Below are 26,073 nucleotides of genomic sequence, written 5' to 3'. Positions count from 1 at the left end.
AAAATGCTTTAAAAGGGCAAAATGTGAGATTTCCTGAATAGTTATTATTTTATGTACCAAAATTGGTATAGACTCATTAAGTCTATACATTTAGTTTAACACCACGTTCAGTTGTGCTTGTATTGCTAGTGTCCAACCATTTGTTGCACTTATAAATCCTTTTATCAACGTAGACGCTTTGATGTTTTTTATGTTGTCTTTCGTTTTCACAGACTCGAAACCTCACCGACGTGTCAATTTTATGCAAATACATCAACCTTCATAAGCTGGAACTCCAGAACAACAAGATTAAAGGTGACATAAAACTACTAATACTCTATCGCTTTCTGAAAAAATACAAACATGTACATTTGATGTTTTCTTTTCTGATTCTGTTGCTCAGACTTATCTTGCGTGAGCCACATGCCCTCTCTTGCCATCCTGGATGCTTCGCACAATGAGATCTCGGAGTTCTTTGGATTCCAGCCTCCTAAAAACCTGAAGGTAAAGCAGGACCTTGAACTGACAAGATAAGACGCTGTTTGATTGGTGGCTGGGGCTTCACTCTCTCGCTCAAACTATTCCCTCAAGATAGGCCTAGATTTGCATAGCCCATCTGTGGACCTGCTGAATATGCTTACAAGGCCTTAAGAATCCTTCAAATGACTGTGAACCTTTCTCAACAAAAGAGTTGCTCTTTTCTCTGTGGATCTAAGTCAATTTTTTTTTATTATATTTGATCTTTTTTTAGCTTTTTTTAAAATGCTACTTCAAGTATGTTCTATCACCAAAAACATACTTGGAGTTGCATTTAGCTTCATTCACGCTAGTTTGAGGAATTCTGGTTAGAAATCCTCTCCCCTCCGGCCATCAAAAACACTCAATTCTGGATCTCTGTGACGCGTGGCTCAGAGAATCTTCTCTGCTGTTTTTTAAGTCCATAAATCATCACTAGAATCATTCTGTGAATTTCCCCCGTCAATCACAATCAGTACAACTGTGTTCCGAGACCAGGAAGTGAGTTGAAATGTGCTGAAATCATGGATCTGTTTATCATAAACTTTATTTAATTCCTTTTGTAACCAGTAGATGCCTGTGACGCAAATGTAATTCTGTTTGAATTTTTTTTTAATTCTAAAATCTGAGATGCCAAAGGCTGATAATAAAACTAATGCATAATATGTGTCCTTTAAGGGTTAGGGTTAGGGTTAGGGAATATCTAATAAAACCAACCAGCATGGGAAAAAACGGGGTGAGACGCAGGAGGATCACGCAGGCTGCTTACAACAGCCTGCGTGATCAGTCCCGGCGTTTTCTCCCAAGCTTGCCACACAAATGTCTGATATTTCTGTGTCGTTTCATATTCTAAGTTGAATTGTGTTCTCGATGTGTTACGGAATAGCATCGGTGTATGTCTGATTCCATGACACATTCCCATCAAAGTTATGGTACTTTTATGTCGGCACACATTTAACTTCTTTATCATTTATTTTTCACACCTCTGCTTTTTCTGATCTTTTAGGTAGTCAATTTTTCCCACAACCGCATGACGAAAATGAGGGATCTATCAACGTTTTCATCTCTTTGTGAACTCAATTTGGACAGTATCCTTTTCAACGATATTTACATTGATCCACGTGGCTATTGTCCCTGCTGTGCTATTTCAATGATACAAACAACATTATTCATCGCAGTAACTTCTGTCTAAACTTGTAGATCTGTAGATTTGATTAAAATCATGTTGAATATAATTTCCTTTGTGTGACATTCTTGACCTCGCTGCCACAGATAATGGCTTCAGTGAGATTTTTGGTCTGGAGCCCTGTTTTAGACTCACCCATCTGAGTCTGGCCAATAACAAGATTTCTCGGATCAGCTCCCTGGACAACACATCTTTGATTCAACTCAACCTGGTATGTCCACTGTCATAATTCACTTTTTTTTAAAGAAATATCCCACATTTTAGAACCATAAATGTTGAACCATATCTTTTTTTTTTGGCTCTACAAATCTGCAATAATACTCTTATGGCTTAACATCCTTTAAACTGGCAACAATCACGTCTTTGGATTTGAAAAATGGCACAATTTTCTGGAGCTGTAAGCTGTAATTTCAGATGTTAAACTTTGTGAAAAGGCACAGTAATTACTGACTTGAATCTGCAATCTGACAGTTAAACAGCAACTTTTACCTGAGAATTCTGACCTGTTTCAGCTCAATTTTAAACTATCCATGGGTTTCAAAAGGATGCCAATCTAGGACCGTTGCCATAGTGAGGAACAGTTAAACTAAATAGTGTGTATATTTAAACGGAAGAAAGTAATGAATTACGAATAATCAAGAGAGTCCTTTATTTTTATTGTATATTTATTCATTTTCATTTGGTTTGTATATATTTATATTTAAGTAAATTCTTAATTTCATGCATGCCTTATTTGATATATTTTGCTATTATTATTTGTATTATTAATATTACTATTATTATAATATGCTATTATATTATTATTATTGGTTGTTATTGACATCGGTGTGAAGTTCCCAGTTAGTGAATTTTCTTTACTGACAATTGCAATAAAGCTCTTTCTGATTCTGATTAGTGAAGTCAAAGCCTTGTTAAAAGTCATTGTTGAGTGCGTAAACCATTTTTTATTTTAGATATTAAATACTTTATCAAATACTGAACAATTTCTGGTAAGAATCTGTGTCCACTAAACATCCCCTTTAAATGTTACCGGTGATTAGACTAGATAAATGACTTTATACTTTAATATGGGGATTCATTCATTCATTTGTTGGAGATGTGTGATATGTGAAAGACCGTGTGATCTGACTTAATTACACTTAGCCACGGCCCAGAGTTCTATTATTCAAACTATATGAGGCATATATATACTATATGGCAATAGTCCTCATCTTTCATCTCCCCGTAACCCCTGTATTTCTCCCGTAGTTCAGTATTCCTTTTTCCCCTCTTTGCTCTTTCTTCTTCCTCATGAGTTTGGCGCTGGCTTCATTTCCACTTTGAGTAAAACCTTGGCCCTCTGCACTGGTCTCAGCAGATGGTGCTCCAGCAGGCCCTTTCTCTTTCCTCCTCTCTCGCTCTGTTCCTGCGTGTCTGTCCCATTCTTTATCATGGCTTCCCTCATTGTCAGCAGTCATTGGTCTAACTGTGCCGCTCCTGTCTGTGCTGTAGTTCCCTTTAGAGGCAGCTGTTCTGGTTTGGAAAGAAAAGAGCCTGGAGCCAATTCAAAACACTGTAACAAAAACAACCCCATGTCCGTCCAGTATCCATTTCGGTCCCGACCTATCTCCCCTCACCAAACAGCACGCTCCTGTTGGCCAGCTTGTTCCCCGGCCCACTGTGGAACTGACCCAGAGCTGCCAGGGACCATTGGAGTCACCCACCCCCACTGACAGGAGCCCTCTGCCAGGCGTCAAGCTTGGCAACTGTGGGCGGAGGTGCAGCCAGACAGCTAGATAACAACTTTAGTCAATGGAAGAGAATCAAAACAGGCAGCTTATGTCCAGACAAGAGTAGAAAGGCCACAGGGATGTGAGAATACAGGCAATAGCACAATGTGCCAGTGTCACAAGTCTCACTATTAGCACTGAGTGTTCCAATGCATTGCATTTGCAATTAATCAATGTTTTAAATCAAATTGAAAGACAATCTTTCTATTGTGGGCCCTCTGACTTTTTCTTAATTTATTCCGTTTGGTCCATCATCTCGTAAAAGGGAGCAATCAAGCTCCTGGGCATTTAAACATAAAAAGAAAGCTATGACTCACTAATTCCCAGTTAAATCAACCATTTTGGCATGAATCAGGATCAGTTTGTTCTCCAAACCCACAAGTAAAACAAAAGTCCTATCATTCACAACCTTTTAATAATCCTTTTATAGACATTCTGCCTGTATTTCACACAGACCTGTTAATGTGTTAAAAGTAATGATTTTGAATATTTTTGTTGTATTTTTTTCCCCTAGTAATTCTAGTAATTAATCATTTCTAGTGAATTGTATGTGTATATTTTTGTTTGCTCAAAGCTGAGGCTTGAACCCAAAACCTTCACGCAGGACGTCACCATGAATGTGCTAAAAATAACCCCTCAAACCATTTAAAACGTTGCCTTCGTTACGTTACGATCTAGAATACTCACTTCAATTCAATTCCATCGCTTTAGAATAACTGCGTTTTGTGCTTTGCTTTAGATTTAAATAAAATAGGCAAAAATCCTTTATTTTTGTTACTTTCCACCACTGAGTATTAATAGCATTAAAGTGTTACGGTTGCCTTTTGTAAGTTTGGGGAGGGCACAGGCTCATAACACAGCCAAAATGATGGATACTGTGCTCTGAGTGCTATGACCTTCAGGAAAAACTATAAAGAATCTTTAATTTTGCTATTTAAGAATAACGATTGACCCAAAAGCTACCCACAATACCCCAGTACATACCATACATACCATATTATTCGTTTTTGTTTAATCTGTATTGGCCAGCAACTTCTTTTTTTCTGTCTTGCTTGCATGCTGCGCTAGCACTTGAGCAGCTGTTAGCCTGTCAATCTGCACCTGTCAGGGTTTAGCGCAGAGCAGCAGGCTTGTCATGCACCTCCGAGAAGGGGGAGAGTTCAGGCGTCCTGCTGAGACACCGGGGCATGTCCTTAAAATTGATTCGTTTGAATCATTGAGCATATAAAACCACATAGTGAGCCAATAATACACTCGATATGCCTGTGCATGCACTCTTACAGTTTGATGTGTTATTTGTCCGAATGCAGAAGGGGAACAAGTTGACAAAGATTGAAGGACTTAAAAATCTGAAGAATCTGCAGGTACTGGACCTGTCCCAGAATCAGATCTCAGTTCTCTCCGGTCTGCAGAACCTTCACGCACTCTGCCTCCTCAACCTAGAAAAAAACAAGGTACAGACTGTGACTTCATATCACTGTCAAGAGTGCAGTAAAAACAGTGTAATTCAAATGTTTGGTAATATATAATTCCTTTAAATAATTGTAATTTTGGGTGAGTAAATACACTTTTTTCATTGTATAAATATATTTTCTCAGAAATGCATATATTTAATATTTTATTTTATTTTTGAAGTAGAATAGTATTTTTTGCCATTAGATGACACACCTGCCCCTCCCTCACCTGTGCCTGCTCTGACACACCTGCCCCTCCCTCACCTGTGCCTGCTCTGATGCACCTGCCCCTCCCTCACCTTTGTCTGCTCTCACACACCTGCCCCTCCCTCACCTTTGTCTGCTCTCACACACCTGCCCCTCCCTCACCTATAACTGCTCTCACACACCTGCCCCTCCCTCAACTGGGCCTGCTCTTACACACCTGCCCCTCCCTCAACTGGGCCTGCTCTTACACACCTGCCCCTCCCTCACCTGGGCCTGCTCTTACACACCTGCCCCTCCCTCAACTGGGCCTGCTCTCACACACCTGCCCCTCCCTCAACTGGGCCTGCTCTCACACACCTGCCCCTCCCTCAACTGGGCCTGCTCTCACACACCTGCCTCTCCCTCAACTGGGCCTGCTCTCACACACCTGCCCCTCCCTCACCTGGGCCTGCTCTCACACACCTGCCCCTTCCTCACCTGGGCCTGCTCTCACACAACTGCCCCTCCCTCACCTGGGCCTGCTCTCACACACCTGCCCCTTCCTCACCTGGGCCTGCTCTCACACAACTGCCCCTCCCTCACCTGGGCCTGCTCTCACACACCTGCCCCTCCCTCAACTGGGCCTGCTCTCACACACCTGCCCCTCCCTCACCTGGGCCTGCTCTCACACACCTGCCCCTCCCTCAACTGGGCCTGCTCTCACACACCTGCCCCTCCCTCAACTGGGCCTGCTCTCACACACCTGCCCCTCCCTCAACTGGGCCTGCTCTCACACACCTGCCCCTCCCTCAACTGTGCCTGCTCTCACACACCTGCCCCTCCCTCAACTGGGCCTGCTCTTACACACCTGCCCCTCCCTCAACTGGGCCTGCTCTCACACACCTGCCCCTCCCTCAACTGGGCCTGCTCTCACACACCTGCCCCTCCCTCAACTGGGCCTGCTCTCACACACCTGCCCCTCCCTCAACTGGGCCTGCTCTCACACACCTGCCCCTCCCTCAACTGGGCCTGCTCTTACACACCTGCCCCTCCCTCACCTGGGCCTGCTCTCACACACCTGCCCCTCCCTCACCTATAACTGCTCTCTCACACCTGCCCCTCCCTCACCTTTGCCTGCTCTCACACACCTGCCCCTCCCTCTCCTGGGCCTGCTCTCACACACCTGCCCCTCCCTCACCTTTGTCTGCTCTCACACACCTGCCTCTCCCTCACCTTTGTCTGCTCTCACACACCTGCCCCTCCCTCACCTGTGCCTGCTCTTACACACCTGCCCCTCCCTCAACTGGGCCTGCTCTCACACACCTGCCCCTCCCTCACCTGGGCCTGCTCTCACACACCTGCCCCTCCCTCAACTGGGCCTGCTCTCACACACCTGCCCCTCCCTCACCTGGGCCTGCTCTCACACACCTGCCCCTCCCTCACCTGGGCCTGCTCTCACACACCTGCCCCTCCCTCAACTGGGCCTGCTCTCACACACCTGCCCCTCCCTCACCTGGGCCTGCTCTCACACACCTGCCCCTCCCTCAACTGGGCCTGCTCTCACACACCTGCCCCTCCCTCAACTGGGCCTGCTCTCACACACCTGCCCCTCCCTCAACTGGGCCTGCTCTCACACACCTGCCCCTCCCTCACCTGGGCCTGCTCTCACACACCTGCCCCTCCCTCAACTGGGCCTGCTCTCACACACCTGCCCCTCCCTCAACTGGGCCTGCTCTCACACACCTGCCCCTCCCTCATTGAGGAGGTAACAGGCGTGTTTGTGTTTGGCTGCTGCTCCTTGATGTTCAGCGGCAGTTAAAGTGTCCAATAAAAGCATAGAAAAAACACCCAGTGGCCTCGTGCAGACCAATAGGGTAAAACCGGAAAATTTACTGTCGATAAAACACAGATTGCATCTGCACATCACTTCAGAAGGGCCACACATGGTATGGGTGGATCCCTCAGTATCATACAGAGGGGCCGTGGACACGCCCTTCAAACGAAAAAAGAACATTGGCCCAAAATGGTGACGTAGAAAAGTCCACAAAAATATGCTCTCCGGTTTGTTATTGATTTGATACACATTTACACAGTGCACCTTTAAATTCACAGTGATTATTTAAACACATTCAGGAGCAGCAACAATTGAGAGAACACTAAATCAACCTAAACAATATTTTGCATCTTTTTGTCCCACTTTAAGAACTGTTAAACTCACAATCACATTTTTAGAACAAGGCAGGATATGTTGTAGTTTGCAGATATTACATAGATAATTGCTGCCTTTGGGGTTTGCTGGTTGTGAATATTATAATTGTGTTATACCGCCCTATACTAACAGTTGTTTGTGTCAAATCATTTCCAGATAAACGAAATCAATGAGATCAAGCACATATGTAATCTTTTACTTCTGAGAGACTTGAATTTACTGGAAAATCCTGTGCGGGTAAGTTTCAAAATGACTTGTCCTTCTGCAAAACACATGCCATTAAATTAGATATTCAACTCAATATCACAACGGCATTTGTCTCTAAACATGTTGATTTGACGCACAGAAAACAAAACAATGAAAATATTCAGTTATTGTGGTGCGTTGTACGGCCAGTAAACTGCTTCTATCCATGAAGATTTTTTTGCTTTGCTTTAGATCGTTCTACAGTATAAATATATTATATTTAAACCTATCCATCTATTAAGTCAATGCCAAGTGTTTTACTAATAAACACCTTCCCACTGTGAGTTGGATCGCCTCCTAAGCTCTTACCTATAATCCCCTACCGGTACTTGTCTTCATGGAGATGGATACGTTTAAAGCCATATTGTGGGACATCCCAAAGCCAAAACATGAAAGTTTCACTAGAAAAGTCAACGTTTAACTTGATTTTTCAGGAACAACCGGACTACAGACTGTCTGTTGTCTTCTTGCTTCAACATTTAGCTGTTCTGGACCAAGAGTCTGTCTCCGCCGAAGAGAAGGTACACATTTGAAAAAAACAAGGAACGTGAATGGCTTACTAGAAAGGAAGTTTATATATTTGTGTAGGTGTCCGCGGTGAACAAACACGACCCTCCTCTGGAAGTGGTGGCTGCCATGGACCACATGAAGCACCAGGTTTATCAGATGATGCATCCGCAGGTCCTCTACGACAGGTCGGTGGCAAAAGGTTTTCAATGCATTTGATCAGTGAAAAGGGTTCACAAAACAGGTTCAATTAAGCCTCTTTGAATCTGGAACCAAGTTTGAAGTTGTGAAGTCCCTGTCATTACATTTCCCCATGTGTGGACAATAAAAGGAATATCTTATTATTTTTTGACTGTTGTGAGAAGTAACGAGACAAAGACAAAGAAAATAATCAATATTTTAAATTTGATTTTGTATTATTAAAAACAAATAACTATGGATTTGACCAAACATTTTTTCTGAACACAAACAAGACTAAACGTGGCTTTAGTTTGCATTCACGTAATTCAAATCTTCTAAGACCTCAGTCATTTGAAACTGAGGTTGAGATCAGATCAGTTTTTTAATCTAGTAATTTGACTTTAGAAATGTAAAAAGTGCATATTAGTTGCTGGTTCTTTCCACATAAAAAAATAAAAAAATAAATTCTGCCTGCTTGTCTCCATGGAGATGTTATTTGCTTTGCCTGGAATGTTCCACAGTACGGCATTAAATTGATCTATGTGTCCATAGAGAATGTTTTTCTTTTCTTTTCTTTTCTTTTAAAGAACATAAAACAGAACATAAAATAGTGCTGCCTGGTGGTGGAGTGGTTAAAGCGGCAGCACACATGCCGGGCTCCATGTGCAGCTGTGTCTGGAGTTTGAAACCCCAGCTCCAGCAATTTACTACATGTCCTCCCTTTTCTTTCATCTCCATCTCACGCTGAGCTGTCCTGCCTAATAAAGCCTACGGGCCAAAAAAAGAACAGAACCACACAGAACGCGACCAGAGAGAGAAAACCACAATAAAAAGGACACAAGTAGCACTAAACATGAAATCATGGCACATTTAAGTGAAAATGAGTCCCACTTGGTCCAAGGTCTGTAAAATTTGTAAATTTTCCAAATACAGTGTTTTCTCCCCTTTATCTGACGTCTGTTACTATGTCTGTCCGGTCCGTGATCATTGGTGAGGTTTGTGTCATCCACCTCTTTGTGACGGCCTTTTTCCCTGCCACCAAAATATTTTCAAAGGTTTGTGTCCATGGCAGGAGTTACAAGCACATAGTTCTGAAATTGACGTGGATGGCAATGTCAAAAACAGTCTGCAGTGCATTTTTTTGCAAGAGGAAAGTCCCTAAACACAAACACCTAACGCCTTATTTGAATAATTGCTGAATCAATGCTGTGGAATTTTCTAGGAAAAGCAAAAACATCTCCATAGAAACATGGTGGCAAACCCCCCACTGCACTAAAAAGGTTACACATTGAACCTTTAAGGAGATATAAGCTAAATGACCTACATTATGTACTCTGTAACGGAAACTCAGTTGGTTTAGTTTTTTTTTTAAATATATCAATCAACAGCAAATAAAAGACTACCCTCCGCCTAAATCTCCCTTTGAGCCTCCTAAAGACGCCTCAGACTGGCGTTTAAATTAACTGTGGGCGATACGTGTTGGAGTATGCACCACTTTATTCAATGACCTTATTGTACTCAAGTGTCAGATAAAAATATACAAGCAGTTTATGATTAAATAGAGTCATTATCCTGTAAAGTAAAAGAATATCAGGAGTTATTCCAACCATCCGTGACCAAACCTTCTCAATCTTCTTTGCTTTAATAATGTAAACAGATGATAAAAAGAGAAGTTGAACTTGAAGTGGTAACTTAGTCTCTTTGACTTTTTCAAGTATAAACAAACTAAAATGTAATATTCATTTGAAAATCAATGCAGAATTTGTTTATTTAGTTTTTGATGAAGTTATTTTTAGCTTTTACTTTACAAATACTTCCTGAAATGTTGACCAAAATATGTTCATCGGCGTATCCACAGATTTATTACACTTTTTACTACAAATATTGTTATGTTAGTTTTTACTAAATTCTATTTGGAAGCTTGACTGCTACTGGCTATTCAAAATTGTAGTATACTGGTAATTATTTTAAATCACTACATTACAGAAAATATTGGTAAAATATTCTCTGTAAATAAGAGTGTTACTATTGTTACTATTATTATTATTATTATTATTATTATTTCTTTTACTTTTATTAAGAATATAAGAGAGTTTAATACGAGTTTTTCTATTAAGAGTGTTTTTTAAAAAAGCTTTCTATAATTTATCTGTTCTTTTACTTCTGTTCCTACTTGTGTTGCAACATTGAATTTTCCCCATTGTGTGGACAAATAAAGGCTTATCTTATCTTATCGTATCCCCAATAATCAATGGAAATATGTTGTTATATTTCTATTTAAATTTGTCCTTGTTGCCACCATTACAGAATTTTGAACATTCTGATGACATATTTTAAGGGTCTGTTCTCGTGGACAATTGTTGTATAGTCTTGCTCACTTCATCCATGTAATAAATGATACTTGTGTTGTTGTTTGTGTGCAGTACTTTGCCCAGTGTGGACAGCCCGTACCCGATGCTGGTGCTGACTGGACCTCAGGGCTGTGGGAAACGGGAGCTGGCTCACAGACTGTGCCAGGAGCTCAGTGATTACTTTGCTTACGGGTCAGTACACTGTAGTCAAAGAACTAGAATCATCCATCAATTCATTTTTTTTAATATCTATTCATTTATTTCTCATGACGGGGTTCAGGTGGTATCATATAATGGGAAGGTTGATGGTTCTATCCTCGCATATTGATGCTATTGTTGGGCAGGACACAGGCAGTTGCCTAATGCCTTCCATTACAATGTAAAAAATAAATGTAAGAACTTAAATATAAATAAATAACTCAAAACTACTAACTTTAAATATGCAATATGTAACTTTTCTGGTACTTGTCTCCATGGAGATGTTATCTGATCTGAAAAACACCTGGTGGTTTGTATCAGTTAATCAGTGGATTTGATTGAGTCATTCTTGTTTTTGGGAAGACAAAGAACAATTCATTTTAAAATGTCTCTTACATTTAACCTTTTTTTGCTTGTGTGTTCTTGTGGAAACATGTGTGAACAATCAGAAAGAATCAACATGACAGAGAGTTTACATGGCATTTCCATAATCTGATCATTCCTGATATCAGATAATAATCAGATTTTTGCTGTTCATATAAACAGGGGAGTGTCTGCAGAGCCGCGGCGCGCGGCCCAAACTGCCATGTTATTTTTGTGCCGGCCGCGCGCCGCGGCTCCTGAAACTGCGCCGCTATTTGACTGCATTTTAGCGCCGTTTTAGACCACGCCGGGTTAAGGTTAAGGTTAAGGTTAGGGTTAAGGTTAAGGTTAAGGTTAGGGGTAGGGTTAGGGTTAGGGTTAGGGGTAGGGTTAGGGTTAGGGTTAGGGTTAAGGTTAAGGTTAAGGTTAAGGTTAAGGTTAGGGTTAGGGTTAGGGTTAGGGGTAGGGTTAGGGTTAGGGTTAGGGTTAGGGTTAAGGTTAAGGTTAAGGTTAAGGTTAAGGTTAGGGTTAGGGTTAGGGTTAAGGTTAAGGTTAAGGTTAGGGTTAGGGTTAGGGTTAAGGTTAAGGTTAAGGTTAAGGTTAAGGTTAGGGTTAGGGTTAGGGTTAGGGTTAGGGTTAAGGTTAAGGTTAAGGTTAAGGTTAGGGTTAGGGTTAGGGTTAGGGGTAGGGTTAGGGTTAGGGTTAGGGTTAGGGTTAAGGTTAAGGTTAAGGTTAAGGTTAAGGTTAGGGTTAGGGTTAGGGTTAAGGTTAAGGTTAAGGTTAGGGTTAGGGTTAGGGTTAAGGTTAAGGTTAAGGTTAAGGTTAGGGTTAGGGTTAGGGTTAAGGTTAAGGTTAAGGTTAGGGTTAGGGTTAGGGTTAGGGTTAAGGTTAAGGTTAAGGTTAAGGTTAAGGTTAGGGTTAGGGTTAAGGTTAAGGTTAAGGTTAGGGTTAGCCTCGTGGCTATAACGGGCTATAAGAGAAATCTCCAGCCACGGCCTATAAACAAAGGCAATGAGAATACATGTTTTTACATGTACACATGTTACAATTTTTGTAACATCTGGAATTGAATAAATGAGAGATAGATAAGTTAAACGTGTTACAGTGGAACATTTCAGGCCACTTTATTCTGTGGCCCTCCACCAGAAAAGTTATATAGTGCACCTTGAATAGAAGTATACAAATCAGCACAAAATGTGAAACATGTTTATAATGAAATACAAACAAACAGCAGTAAATGTTCTCTGAGAGCCGGCCCTAATCCCCTTGACTTTCTCTCAAAGCAGGACGATCAATACAATTAATCAACATTCTAAACCTCATAAGCTTTCCTGCGGTAATTATAATCATATAAGATTACAAAAGCAATGTACCTCTTTATCAGCTTTCACAAATTATATTTACTGTGCAAACCTTGTCTGTGAACCAGAGGCTATTGTAATAATTGTTGCATTAATTGAAATCGAGCTACAATATACGTTCATTGATTTTGTTTTAGACCGTGAATCCACAGCCACAGCCTAATTTTCCTCTTCAAGGTTGTTTAACACTGAAACACTTCCAATGTATTGCTTATGTTGCAAATGTATTTGTTTAATTACTTAGGTACATATTTACTGCAGGATGAATTAAGAAAGATGGGCTATAAGTTAGTAGTTGGCTAAGCACACGTGTCCTTTGATTACATTTTCACCTGTTTTGTAAAGTCTTTAACATGTTGCTAGAGACATCCACAACTCACTGATCACTGCCCGATTTGATCATATTTAGTCATTTCGAATGGTTTAGGGAAAAATCCATCGAGAGCCCATTACTGGGGCTATTCACATTATGTTTTATGTTTAACATCTTTGTCAGTACAAAACAAAAGTAACTTCAGAAAGAAATGCCATCTTTAAGCCTCAAAGAAGTGACTGTTGTCAGTTGAAAATATTAAGACATACGATTAATACTACTGTTTGTTGAACCAATCCCAAAAATAATGACAAGGCTCAATGTTTGTGGATTATGCATTTAGATATTCGTTTTCCAAAAACAGCAAATGTCAGGATTATTTTATATGCTTGATATTATTTGTTATGCTCTCTCCATATATTCGTGGCCTGATATGTGAGGGCTTAATTTGAGCCCCGGGCCTGATGTTGAACAGCCTTGTTCTATGATGTAGATGTACAGCATCCCATTCACAAAGTGATTATGACATTATTTTGATTTCACAGTGTCTGCCACACCACGAGGAGCACATACTTGGGAGAAGAGGATGGAGTTGACTACCATTTCATCACGGAGGAAGACTTTCAGAACATGATTGATATGGTATGCTCTTTTCTTTTTTCCCAATCTAATTCAATTAGTTAATCAGTTAAAAGCCAGATGCCCTCTCTCACAAGCCCTATCCATTTATCCTTGCTTGGGAGCTCACAAATGCCACACTGTGATATTTGTGGCCAAACTGGACCAACGTCATATTGTTTCTTGTGACAAATGGAGTGATACAATGGGGTATTCTGTCACCTATGTTATTCAATGTGTATATACACACTCTATATGAAAGACTAGCAAAATATAAGATGGACTCTATGTTGGGACTATGGGGAGGAATATGTAATCAAGTTAAACTATCAAGAGAGCGTGGTAATGGTGGTGAGGACAAAGGAGCATTATACATATTCGTGTTCCTTATTCTGGATGTTACCATCCCATGGTACTGCGATGTCCATCACCACGGCTTTCCTCTGACCATTGTCGACCACTAATATGTCCGGTTGGTTCTCCATTACCATTCGGTCTGTCTGTATCTGGAAGTCCCAGAGGACCTTGGCTCGTTCGTTCTCCACCACATTTGGAGGTGTTTCCCACCTTGTCCTTGGGGTCTCCAGCCCGTACTCTGCACAGATGTTTCTGTACACTATGTCAGCTCCTGGTTATGGAGCTCCATGTATGCTGTCCCTGCCAGGACCTTGCACCTGCAGTTATGTGTGGGATGGTCTCAGGGCCCCCCCTGCACAACCTACACCTTGGGTCTTGTCTGGTGTGGTAGATCTGGGCCTCTATTGATCTGGTGTTCAGGGCCTGCTCCTGTGCTGCCATGATCAGGGCCTCTGTGCTGTCTTTCAGACCGGCTATTTCTAACCATTGGTAGGATTTCGTGATATCAGCCACTTCAGTTATGTTCCGATGGTACATCCCATGTAGGGGCGTGTCCTCCCATGATGGTCCCTCCAGCACCTCATCATCCTCTATTCCCCATTGTCTGAGACATTCACTGAGCACGTCATCTGTAGGAGCCTTGTCCTTGATGTACTTGTGGATCTTGGACGTTTCGTCCTGGATAGTGGCTCTCACGCTCACTAGTCCCCAGCCTCCTTCCTTACGGCTAGTGTACAATCTCAGGGTGCTGGATTTGGGATGGAACCCTCCATGCATGGTCAGGAGCTTTTTTGTCTTAACATCTGTGGTCTGTATCTCCTCCTTTGGCCAACTGATTATTCCTGCTGGGTATTTGATCACTGGCAGGGCGTAGCTGTTTATTGCCCGGGACTTGTTCTTGCCATTGAGCTGGCTTCTGGGGACTTGCCTCACTCGTTGTAAGTATTTGGCCGTAGCCGCTTTTCCTGGTTACCTCTTCGAGGTTGCCATTTGCCTGTGGGATTCCCAGGTACTTGTAACTGTCCTTAATGTCTGCTATCATCTGGGAGTGAGACCCCCTCTGTGTGGACTCCCTTCACTCTCTTAGTCACCATCCGCCCACACTTCTCTAATCCGAATGACATTCCAACATATGAGCTGTAGATTCTGGTGGTGTGGATCAGGGAGTCAATGTGTGTACATATATATAATATATATATATATATATATATATATATATATATATATATATATATATATATATATATATATATATATATATATAATCTTTCAAATGGGCAGAAACAATAATCTTCATAAATTGAAAAGTAGAATTCTCTGTACTTCAAAACCTCCCTAAGGTTGAGGATTCTGATCGAGCAGCTTCCACTCAAACGGCCTGCACACTCCCGCTCCTGCCTGTGGGCTCAGCCTTGGGCCGGCCCACAGAAGAGGACCTGTGGCCTGAGGGAGCAGTCCAGACTATAGACTGTAGCCTTGTAAGGAGGAGGCTGAAGGCTGCATGATGGGCTGTTGAAGTATGATGTCTGGAAGCTGCGTCCATCTCATGCACCTGACTCCTGCCACCCCCCGGGCAATGACCCCCCGGGCAATGACCCCCGGGCAATGACCCCCCGGGCAATGACCCCTCGGGCAATGACCCCTCGGGCAATGACCCCTCGGGCAATTACCCCTCGGGCAATGACCCCTCGAGCAATGACCCCTCGGGCAATGACCCCTCGGGCAATGACACCCAGCCGGCTGTCTGACCCGCCCACCCCAAAAACCGCCACTGATAGGGCACGTTTTCCACATGACAAGTTAATAGCAACAATGTTCAGATGTAATGAGAGCTGTAGGGTCTTTTAAAGGCAAGAGTAAAACATGGAGGAAGAGTTTAGCGAACACAGAGTTGATATGATTGATTGTCATCTGGTCAATTATCTTTAGAAAGTTGTTTTGATCAAATGTCTTCCTGTTAGGATGAGCCGTACTTTTTTAAGGTTATGTTCAGCATGAATATGAATAATGTATGAAGCTATAAAATTGTTCTAACAGTAGTAAAACCGAAAAATTCTCATTGTTTTATCATAATCTAAAATTACATAAACAAATATTGTAAAATATAATTGGAAATATCTGTAAACCAGGCTCTGAAATCACTCACATGTGGTTTTAATTTGCCAAACCAATCTGGACTTTGTTTCTGATTCAGATCTTAATCCCAGTTTGAAATCACTTTGTATTCCGCTTCACTTTTGTCTCCATTCCAGAATTTTGTTCACTCACTAATGCTGCTTTCAGGCTACTTTACTATGAGTTCCGACTTCAGAGCGTTCCATCTGAATTAACTTGAACGCAGACAATTTGGCTGACGTTAATCTGTATGCTAAATAAATGATACGAAAAAACACAGTCATCAACACCTTAAATATCAAAACATTGTCGATTTTGACTTGTAACTAGCGTTTCCATTGTTTATGTGGTGGTAAAGCACTCAAAACTACTATTTGTGGTTATTATCATTGTTGTAATGCATCACAATTGATCTATGTGTATGTGCAGTGCTCCCTCGACCAGCTCCCAAGGGTAGCTGGCAAAAAAATGACAATCGTACACAGAAAAGTCAAAATATTTTGGATTTTATTTAACATTTCGCTTTTTGACAAATTTGGTGAAGTTTATAATTATATTTCCTGGTTGAACATGGGCAGCAAATATGACATTGAGGTAGAGGTAATTCCACAACCGTTACCTCGCAACCATATCATAAACATGGGCCAACGTCCACATCAATTACACATTAGTTATAATTTGACAATAAATATGACCTGCCTTTATTTGGTTGAATTATAGTTTAAAAAATGTTGTCAGTTGCGTGTAAAATGTCTCTTTGATTTCAATGGCTCGTCCCCTTTTGATGACATACAGAAGTTAGAGGGATTCCATGTCATCATTTTTCTACATTTCTTCAGAAACTGCAACTTGACGGATGCAAAATTATGATAACAATTTAGCAATTTTGTTCTATACCACCAAACACAAAGTCATAATTAGACAAAACAGGAGAACCGTCACATAGACCTTACAGCTCACTACACACCGTTCTATACTGCAAAGGGCACACAGTAAAAGTAAATTCAAGAAGTTGCTGGTTGCTTGTAATATTTCACTCTCATTGGACAATTGTTTGTGTTTGTAAAAAATAACGCCCCCTCACTGTCTTCTGTGATCCAACTATCAATGTGGTCAAAATAAAACAACAAGCTTACATAGAGTCTGAACTAAAGTTTGATTGATTGTATGTCAGAATCCTAGTATAGCATTTTCAAGCAGATAACATATTAACTCAAAGTCTACATAGTTGCTCTGCTTTATGTGACTATGCTTTTAAATTTAAATCATGATAATAATTACTGCCGTTAATACGTTGAGCGGTGGCGATAATTAACTTCAGCAGCCATTGGAGTGGCTGATAATAGCTTAATAAAGACACATTGAGGTAAACTGAGCTCTTTCAGGGGGCGTAATGGCTTTAATTGAGTTTCTTCATAATGAGCTACACCAGCATGTCACTCCAGGTTTTCCATCACTCACAGCTATAGCTAGAACGAAAACACGACCCACAAGCCTCGAAAACTATAAATCTATGCCACATTTAAAGGGCTTTTCTACATTATAGTTGTTTAAACAGATCTTAATTTGCTTTACAACTGCATAGACGATTTTGGAACATTTAGAAACATCTGCTGAAAGGCCATCACGATCAAGAACTGGACCGACATTATAACTGAAATGGAAAATAACGGGGGGGGGGGATATTACATAATTCATTTCAAAATGGATACATGCCTTTTTTCTTTTCTTTTTTTCTTTTTAAACAGAGACATTTAAACAGAGGTGGTTTCCCCAGCACTAAAAACATGTACAAATGTCAGCGGGACTTTCCTAAAGGTCAGCGACTAAATAAATAAAAGCAGGGATCAGACCCTGGAGGGTTTTTTCTCGTTAAATTTCGCCGATTAAAAAAAGCATGTTCTGTTATGTAAATTAAATTAAGATTCAAAAATTAAAAAAAAGAATCAAATTGAATTGGAAATCGAAATTGTATGAGGTGAAAAATATATGTATTATTTATTTCTACCACATCACCAATCCCTGTTTCTAGGTCCTTAAAACTCCACACCAGAAAATACACACCGACTCAAAGAAAGGTGAATGAAACAAAATACCACTCCACTCAAGATATGCTTTTGATGAGGAAATAACAGTACAAAGTTGTAAATCTCACCAAATAAGCTCATTAAACATCTGAATCTGAATTTGTGATAATGCCATCTTTATTACGTTCTCTGCCATTCATTGAAGATTTATTATGCGGAACAATCTTGAGGAAGTTGGATCGTGTGTCTGAGGCATGCGTTTTCCATTTTCCCTGTGAGTTATGTAAGAGCGTGATGTATGGAGGTGAGGGTTGGACAGTGATTTACACACAGAGCTTTGAAGTTGTTATTGATGCCTTTTGTCTAGCCCCTCAAAGGCCCTGGGTAATGTTAACACTCTGCACAGACTCCTCGCTCTTTCTCACTCTTTCTCGCTCTTTCTCGCTCTTTCTCGCTCTCCGCAGCCTGTAACCCGCTGTTATCGATGAGCCTCTTTTCACGTGTCGATGCCTTTCATGTGTAGGCTGTCCTAATCTCACACGGGCTTTCCAATCATGGGAGTGAGAGGCAATTGTGATCTCTTCAACCCACTCCGAAGCACTGCACTCAGTCATCTTTGTAATCAACATAATTAGGAAAATACTATAAAATCTGTGTGAAGGACGGAATGACTTTGCTTCGACATAAGAATTACGTTTGACTTTAATAATGAAAAGGACAATCACGAAAAGACAGACGTGTTAAAGCATTTGTCATGATGGACGTTTTTTCTATCCATGTATTTTATTTATTGTTACCCTGACACATTCAGTTCCCACATTGGTTTGTGTGTTTGTCAGGATCCTCATCTTCTTGCTGTCCACCTGTTCCAATAAAGTATTTTAAAATATAGTTAATATAGGGCTCCAGGCCGTATACCGCTGAACATTTTTGTTTCCTGCTGGAAGTGTAAAATTACCATCGACTACATGCCGTGTATCAAAGCTATGCAAAGTATAACCGAGAACAATTTTAACATACAAACCTTAATATTACACTTAATATTACAGCAAGTCACTAAGCTGTGTCACAGTGTTTTTTCCCATCAACCCAAAACATGCGCAAAGGTCAAATCCTCCAGCCACGGTCGAACTGCATTTTTTAATCCCAGTCCATATTTAGTAAGAGGAAACCACCCAGTTACTCTTGCTTGTGTTTACATGGCAACAGTGGCTGGAAGTGGAGGTAACTGGCTTTGAAATTAGCATCTGTAATGTGTGAACATTTCAATATTTAAGTTAATATTTAAGCGAGTTACAAAAACAAATGTTTTCCCGTCCTTCAGCGAACTCTTTTGAGCACTCTGAATCATGCACAGACGTGTGATGCACAGAAACAAAAAAGGAAACAATAGAATAGTTTTTGTTACTAATTTCTTTTCTGGATCAGAAAAGTTTTTCTTGTTCTAATAATAAATAACATGTTTCCCAACAAAGGCCGTGTTGTAGAATATGTGTTCCTGGGCTGACTGGAAAGTACCAGCCCCTGAGCAGGAGGTAAAGAATCCAAAGCGTGGCCCCAGTCCCTAGTCCCTATGCTATGCAAAAGTACATCTAATAGGTACTGGAACAAAAAAAACACCAGGAACTGGAGAAAAAGGTTAGGCATTTACAACTGAAGCAACTAACACATTTCCCCCCTTTTGTGGCATTTGAAATGGTTACAGCCGTCTATTTCCTTTTTCAGTGAGCGTGCAGAGTCAGTCATTATTTAGGGATCTCCATGGCAATATAATACACATAATGTAATGTGTTTATTTTAACTAGAAGTGAGAACAAAAGTGGACTAAACCCTGCCCTGTGCATAGGGTTATGTACAGCTCCATTAGCAAGGACCAGACCACAAGATGTGCAAATAAAAATGATAAATTGATGTAAGATTGACACGGGTGATTCATTGTGAGCTTGAGCTTGACTGAATGCTGGAGGAAAAAGCACATTACAAGAGAAGAGAGAGCAGGTCGTGCAAACAGTCAACCAGTGACTGAGGCACTATAAGAAGGACTTGGAGACTGTGGTGGAGGCGTGGTCCCGCTCACAAACCATATTTACATATTAACCACATTTATACCCACGTCTGGCCAGGCTGGTATGGCTTTTTTTTTTGCGTTACACGGGCTTCTGTTTCACTCTGGTGCACTGTGTGGCTCAATCAGGCTTGGGCATTACACATTACACTACACAAGCTTTTCTTTTTCCCACAAACCTCTCATGTGTGTCTGGGTGAATATGTTGAACTTCTCTATGTTAGTTACATGTTATATATATTATACTCATGGGATTTGAACTATACTATTATAGTATTGTGAGCTAAACATGACCACATTTAACAACTTACATTTGCATTTTACATTTACCCTGTTTTACTTTGGTCCTGTCCTAGTTCTGGTCTAGTCTGGGTTTAGTTCCAGGTTTAGTTCCATTTTAATTGTGGCGAGAGGGCACAAATACTGTAACTTGGTAAAATTAGGGTAGTAGTATTGTATTGGTGAAGTTTTCTAAATAGTATGGTCATATATCCCGTTTTAACCATATCCATGTGTTCAGGGTGATGCATAGCTAGCATAGTTTTCAATTCAAATCAAAATATATCTTTTGAATGGGCCTAAGTCCTTAAAATTTCACTGGGAACCTGAAACCCCGACTTAACCCACAAGCTGCAGAGCCATTCCTAGGTCTAATCTTCTCAAGACCTATAAAATGCTCTGCCCTCATAAAAAGGCCCAGACGTGAGCCAGAGGTCATATTGGAGAAGTAACCAAAGTGGGGACTAAGGTTAAAAGTTCAGTTCACAGGTGAGGCTGTTAATCTTGACAGAACACGCTGAGGATTGTGGGTGCTTTAGGTGATACATGTGGCTTGTTGTATCATGATGAATATTGAGGTAATAAAGTATGCAGGCCTTGGGTTAAAATGTGTTTAATGAATACCAATTTCTTGCTTTAGGGTAAGTTTATCCAGACTGTGGAGTATGAAGGTCACCGGTATGGCCTCACCAGAGAAGCAGTGGAGGACGTGGCCAGAGAAGGCCTGGCCTGCTGTGTCCACATGGAGCTGGAGGTGAGTCCAAACCAGCTGTGCCATGTATGCACTGTGTAGCTTCTAGCAACATTCAGCAATACTTTTAGTATATTATTTTCCTATTTAATAATTTCCCATCAAATGCAGAATGAAAGACGAGATGGTTATGCACAGATGTCAATTGAAATCCAAATGGACCGACATTCCAATTGATTGGCAGAATTATGGGCAGCACAACTGATAAATTGTGTTTCTTATGCTTTTTTTAGGGCTTCATTTTTGTCCATGGATATTTTGTTTTGCTCAAATTAGCTTTATGCTGTGAAATGGAAACTGAAAGTACTTTCTCTGTTGTCGTTTGGTGGATATCACTGACAACATGTTAAAGACTTTACTGGAGGACACTGTTTAGAAAGGAAGGTCTTTATCTCAATGCTAACACTAATGCTAATTTTGAGTCATAATAGATATTAAAAAAGGGAGTTTCTGCAGTGCGCGCGGCCGAAACTGCCATGTTATTTTTGTGCCGGCCGCGCGCCGCGGCTCCTGAAACTGCGCCGCTATTTGACCGCGTTTTAGCGCGGTTTTAGACCGCGCCGGGTTAGGGTTAAGGTTAGGGTTAGGGTTAGGGTTAGGGTTAAGGTTATGGTTAAGGTTAAGGTTTGGGTTATGGTTAGGGTTAAGGTTAAGGTTAAGGTTAAGGTTAAGGTTAGGGTTAGGGTTAGGGTTAGGGTTAAGGTTAAGGTTAAAGGTGCCATAACATGCTTTTTTTCACGTTTCGTAGTCTATCCTAAGTGTATAATTGATAATAATAAGGGTTGTGCAACACCCTTAACATAATAGTTAAGAAATATCACCCAGACCTTGGACCCCCTCACCATCCCGGAAATGCAAACGGCTTGGTTTGATATTCGCCCCCACCCTTGCGAAGAGCGATCTGGCTCCCCCGCCCAACCCGTGACGTAGTCTCAGATAGCGCGTGTGTGCCCCGCCCACCCGTGACGTAGTGTGTGCCCCACAGCTGTGTGCTGTAAGCTCCGCGGTGCGCCGCTCCGCGCGAGTGAGTGAGAAAGAGTCTACTTTGAGACTCAATTAAATCAATTAAAAAAACACTCTGGGTACATATATGAAGCACAAATAGCAATGTAAGAAGGTTAAAAGCTCTGAAAAGTCGATTTTGCATGTTATGGGACCTTAAGGTTAAGGTTAAGGTTAGGGTTAGCCATGAGGCTATAACGGGCTATAAGGGAAATGCCGCAGTCCCTGAAACTGCGCGGCCATTTGACCGCGCCGCGGCTCTCCAGCCACGGCCATTAAAATAATGCCTCAAAGTCGGCCAGTCTTAACTTGAAATTTGAATTGGTTATTTATCTTATATTTTACATTTTAACAAACATTAGCAATAGCTTTGAGAAGCAGTGAGCTAGCCAACGCAACCATAGATTGCTTTTTGTCCGCCCTCTGTCCCACAGAAGCAGCAGACCCATCCTTCAATACTGAATCATTTGTCTATTTTAGTCGTGTTGAAATGCTATTCATGGTTCACTTTATTTCAGGGTGTCCTAAGTCTGAAAAACAGTCACTTCGAGCCACGATACATCCTCCTGATTCCAACCCAAGTGGACAAGTACACGGACCACCTGAAGAACCGGAACATCTACTCCCCGGCTCAGATCAACCTGGCTGTGTCCCGTATAGAGATGTTCGCTAACACCAACAGACAACATCCCGGCTTCTTTGATAACGTCATCGCTTGTGGTTTGTACTTTGCTCAATATTCCATCAGAAAACCTATAAATATTCAACCGAGGTGCACTACGTAACGTTTCTAGTCTAGGGTCCGGCATGGGAGCTTCGGATGGAATATAAAAAAAAGTCGTTACCATGGAAATCCGCCAGTTTACAAAACGTTCATAGAGACACATTTTGCCAAAACGATGTAAAAAAAAGTAAACCAAAAAGCTGTGGACCTAGTTTAGATACGTTAGAGTGTTACAATGTGTCAATGCAGTCTAGTCCGTGATCTAATCTTTAATTTATTTTATTGGATCATACAGTTTAACAGTGGATCAACATGATACATTTATTCAACACAAACGTTCTACCTTGTTTATCGTTTTAGCCTGTTACCCAAAGCCTCGCCTTTCAGAGACATGGATGTAGCCTTAGATAAATGAACGCACTGGAGTGAAATCCATACGACACACTTTTAGATTCAATTATGACGCGCGTTAAAGGCACACGGGCCCAGACTGGCTGTATTTATTATTCCCTCATGAGGGCGCCGAGATGTGAGGGCAGTTTTCTTAATGACATAAACATACAGCAGCAGAAGAGACTTATCACTTTTACGCACTGAGCAGAGTACTTGGCTTCACTGAGTGCTGAGGTCATCGTCCCCATATCTGTGATTCACGACTGTTTGATGGCACACGCGTTTCCGTTTACCCAGTTGTTTGAGCAGAAATACTTTTACAAACTTATTTTTGTTACTACTAATGACTTAAAGATTGAATGGATGATTTTTTTGGCCAAATCTGAGTATCATTTCCTTGTGGCGTGGACTGCCAATTAGTCCTGCCACATATCAATTATTAAACGCACCTACTGCTCACCTGCAGCCTCGTCGGCTCGTCCCCTGAGAGCAGCACGTGTCTAAGCGAATTGATCTATCATAATATAGTTCCCTCAGTGTGCGGGATAAAATGAAGACAAAGAAAGACAGTTCGAGCTGGCTCATAAGAGACGGAAATCTACGGGAGACGAGCGATGCGATGCGATCCGTCGCGCTAATAAACAAACGTATCAGTCCGCACAGGGGAGTGCGCATGCGTACTTCCGCCTGCCTTCTCAAATCACCGAAAAATTGTCCATTGCGCCTTTAAGAATTATATTTTTGAGCTACTGAGTTCAAGTAATTTCTCTTCAGCGTACCACACGGTGATGGAAGAGGGGAGGCTGGACTGCCGCAAACAAATAATATGTATAGTACAGTGCTGTGATACTGACATACCTTTCACAAATGCCATGCAAATTGAATAAGGTTTCTATTTGTATTTGTCCTTGGAATGGGTCAATGACTGTCATTTTTTATTTTATGATTTTAGTTCTTTGCAGTGGCAGTTTTTCCAAAAAGTTCACATTTTAAAGGCAATTTTCTGTTATTATTTTTGTGATGCATATCAAACAAAGCAGCTCATTGGTCATCATAAATCTGCAATGTTTTTCCATCCCTGTGACGTTTTCTTATCTTTTTTCCTCAGCCATGTCTGTGTTCATACATGCGTGTCCCTGATTGGCTAATTGACCTGTCAATCACGCCCATCTCAACTCGGGGAGATGAAACCTGTGACCAGAATTATATCGATCTGTATAAAAATACTGAGCGATCACAACTCTGCTATGCCTTGCCAACTCTACGAGTGATTATCCATTTGTTACTCGCTCTCTGCAGTGAGATCTTCTTTTATTTAGATTTATTTCAGCTGGACTCGTCTAATTCCCACAAAGAATGAACGGAACGAGAAGTGAAGATCTGCACTTTTACGGCAACTAGAACAACCCGTGTTTAGATTGAGTCCTCCATGTTTGAATAATCTGGTATTGGCCTGCAAATGAGGCTCCCGTGTTTTGAAAATTCCTGTTTCCACCTACCCCCTATCCCCACCCACATCCCTGTGCTTAGCTGAAAAATGAAGACTCCGGCTGATACATGTAGGGTTCTTAAATGACTCGTTGCCACTTGAAGAGCGGGGCTTATCAGTTTTGCAGTTTTGAACATGGAGTCAATGGACCTGTTTCTACTGCTAAGCCATTTAAAATCAATATTGTGTAAAATAAGGATCTACTTTAGTCCAATACTACAGAAAGTACCTGTGGAAAAAAGCTATACCGTATCTCCTTTAATGTAGAACTAATGTAATTGTGTAACTGGCTGTGTCGTAGGGAAGAGGTTGTGTAGATAAATGAAGATTGAATAGATGAAAGACCAGTAAAAGAACCTTTTGTTCATAATTGTTCTTATGGTTATTCTCTGCATAGATGACTGGGAGGAGGCCTACCAGGCACTGAAGCAGGTGGTGAAGGGATATCTGGTGGTGGAGGAGCTGGGGAGAGAGGAAAGTTCTCCACACACAGGTCTGTACCACAACAAAATCAGGACTAAACCAAGTCTACGTCAGGATTAAACGGGGCTCAAACAGAACCAGGAGAAAGTGTGAACATGCTCTCTGTTTATTCACTTACAGTAGGTCACACTAGCAGGTCAAAGCGCGAGGTGGTGCTTCTGAACAAGAAGCAAATGTAGTTAAATAAACAGGACAACAAAAGTGTTCCCTCAGAAATGATCCAAAAGTTGTCATATTTATATTACGCTTTTTTTTAGCTTCAAGGCCCTCAAAGCGCTTCACATCACACATTCACACGCACGCATGCGCACGCACGCACACACACTCACGCACGCACACACGCACACACACTCGGTGGGGAAAAGAACAGGTGTAAAACAGGAAAACTTGGTAAAAAATGCATTCATTCATTAATTTTCTTCCACTTGTTCCCATTAGAGTTCATTTTGTAATTGTTTTTTATTGCACCATTTAAACTTTGTTTCAAGTACTTGATTAGTTTTTGCAATTGAAAGAGAACTTAGTTACAACATGCACCTGTAACTTTGCAGTCCTTGCTCCGGATTGTATTAAATTGTATAAAATGTGTGTGTTTCTCCTCAGATGTTGAGCAGGAGCAGCCTTCTGACAGTGTGAGGCTGGGCTCTCGTTCTGCCTCTCGTTCAGCTCTGGACCCGAATTTGCTGTGTTACCGACACTATTACAACCACATCCAGCAGCAGCTCAGCCCCCACAAGACCCCCGCCGTGAGTTACAACATTTCTGTTTACACGTTCAAATGACTAGAATGGATAGTCTGATTCCTCTATAAGGCGGGCCTGCCCTGGAATTGTTTCTAGGGATGTCAAGATTAGTCGGTTAATCATGATTATTTGGGTCATAATATAATCGAAGGATCTAAAACATAATAATTGTTTTGTTTTTTTCAAATTCAATTTACAGTCAACACATA

General features: G+C 41.3%; 1 protein-coding gene across 1 annotated transcript in view; it reads left to right on the top strand.

The window, feature by feature from the left end:
• Window positions 1–214: 214 nt before the first annotated feature.
• lrguk (leucine-rich repeats and guanylate kinase domain containing) overlaps window positions 215–26,073 on the top strand; it is a 42,252-nt gene continuing 16,393 nt past the window's right edge. Inside the window, exons 1-14 of the mRNA XM_072454821.1 lie at window positions 215–294; window positions 383–483; window positions 1,502–1,583; window positions 1,768–1,892; window positions 4,761–4,904; window positions 7,456–7,536; window positions 7,980–8,066; window positions 8,134–8,240; window positions 10,656–10,775; window positions 13,364–13,460; window positions 20,920–21,033; window positions 22,551–22,752; window positions 25,036–25,131; window positions 25,725–25,867. Of these exons, the coding sequence (XP_072310922.1) occupies window positions 403–483; window positions 1,502–1,583; window positions 1,768–1,892; window positions 4,761–4,904; window positions 7,456–7,536; window positions 7,980–8,066; window positions 8,134–8,240; window positions 10,656–10,775; window positions 13,364–13,460; window positions 20,920–21,033; window positions 22,551–22,752; window positions 25,036–25,131; window positions 25,725–25,867 (1,479 nt within the window). The 5' untranslated portion in view covers window positions 215–294; window positions 383–402. The remainder of the gene's footprint in view (window positions 295–382; window positions 484–1,501; window positions 1,584–1,767; window positions 1,893–4,760; window positions 4,905–7,455; window positions 7,537–7,979; window positions 8,067–8,133; window positions 8,241–10,655; window positions 10,776–13,363; window positions 13,461–20,919; window positions 21,034–22,550; window positions 22,753–25,035; window positions 25,132–25,724; window positions 25,868–26,073) is intronic.

This window comes from Eucyclogobius newberryi, unplaced genomic scaffold (genome assembly GCF_026437365.1).
Source record: "Eucyclogobius newberryi isolate DKJ021-1_F unplaced genomic scaffold, fEucNew1.0.hap1 SCAF_2, whole genome shotgun sequence".
Lineage (NCBI taxonomy): Eukaryota > Metazoa > Chordata > Actinopteri > Gobiiformes > Gobiidae > Eucyclogobius > Eucyclogobius newberryi.
The sequence above is the reverse complement of the archived record's forward strand: the minus strand, read 5'-3'. Positions and strand labels throughout refer to the sequence as shown.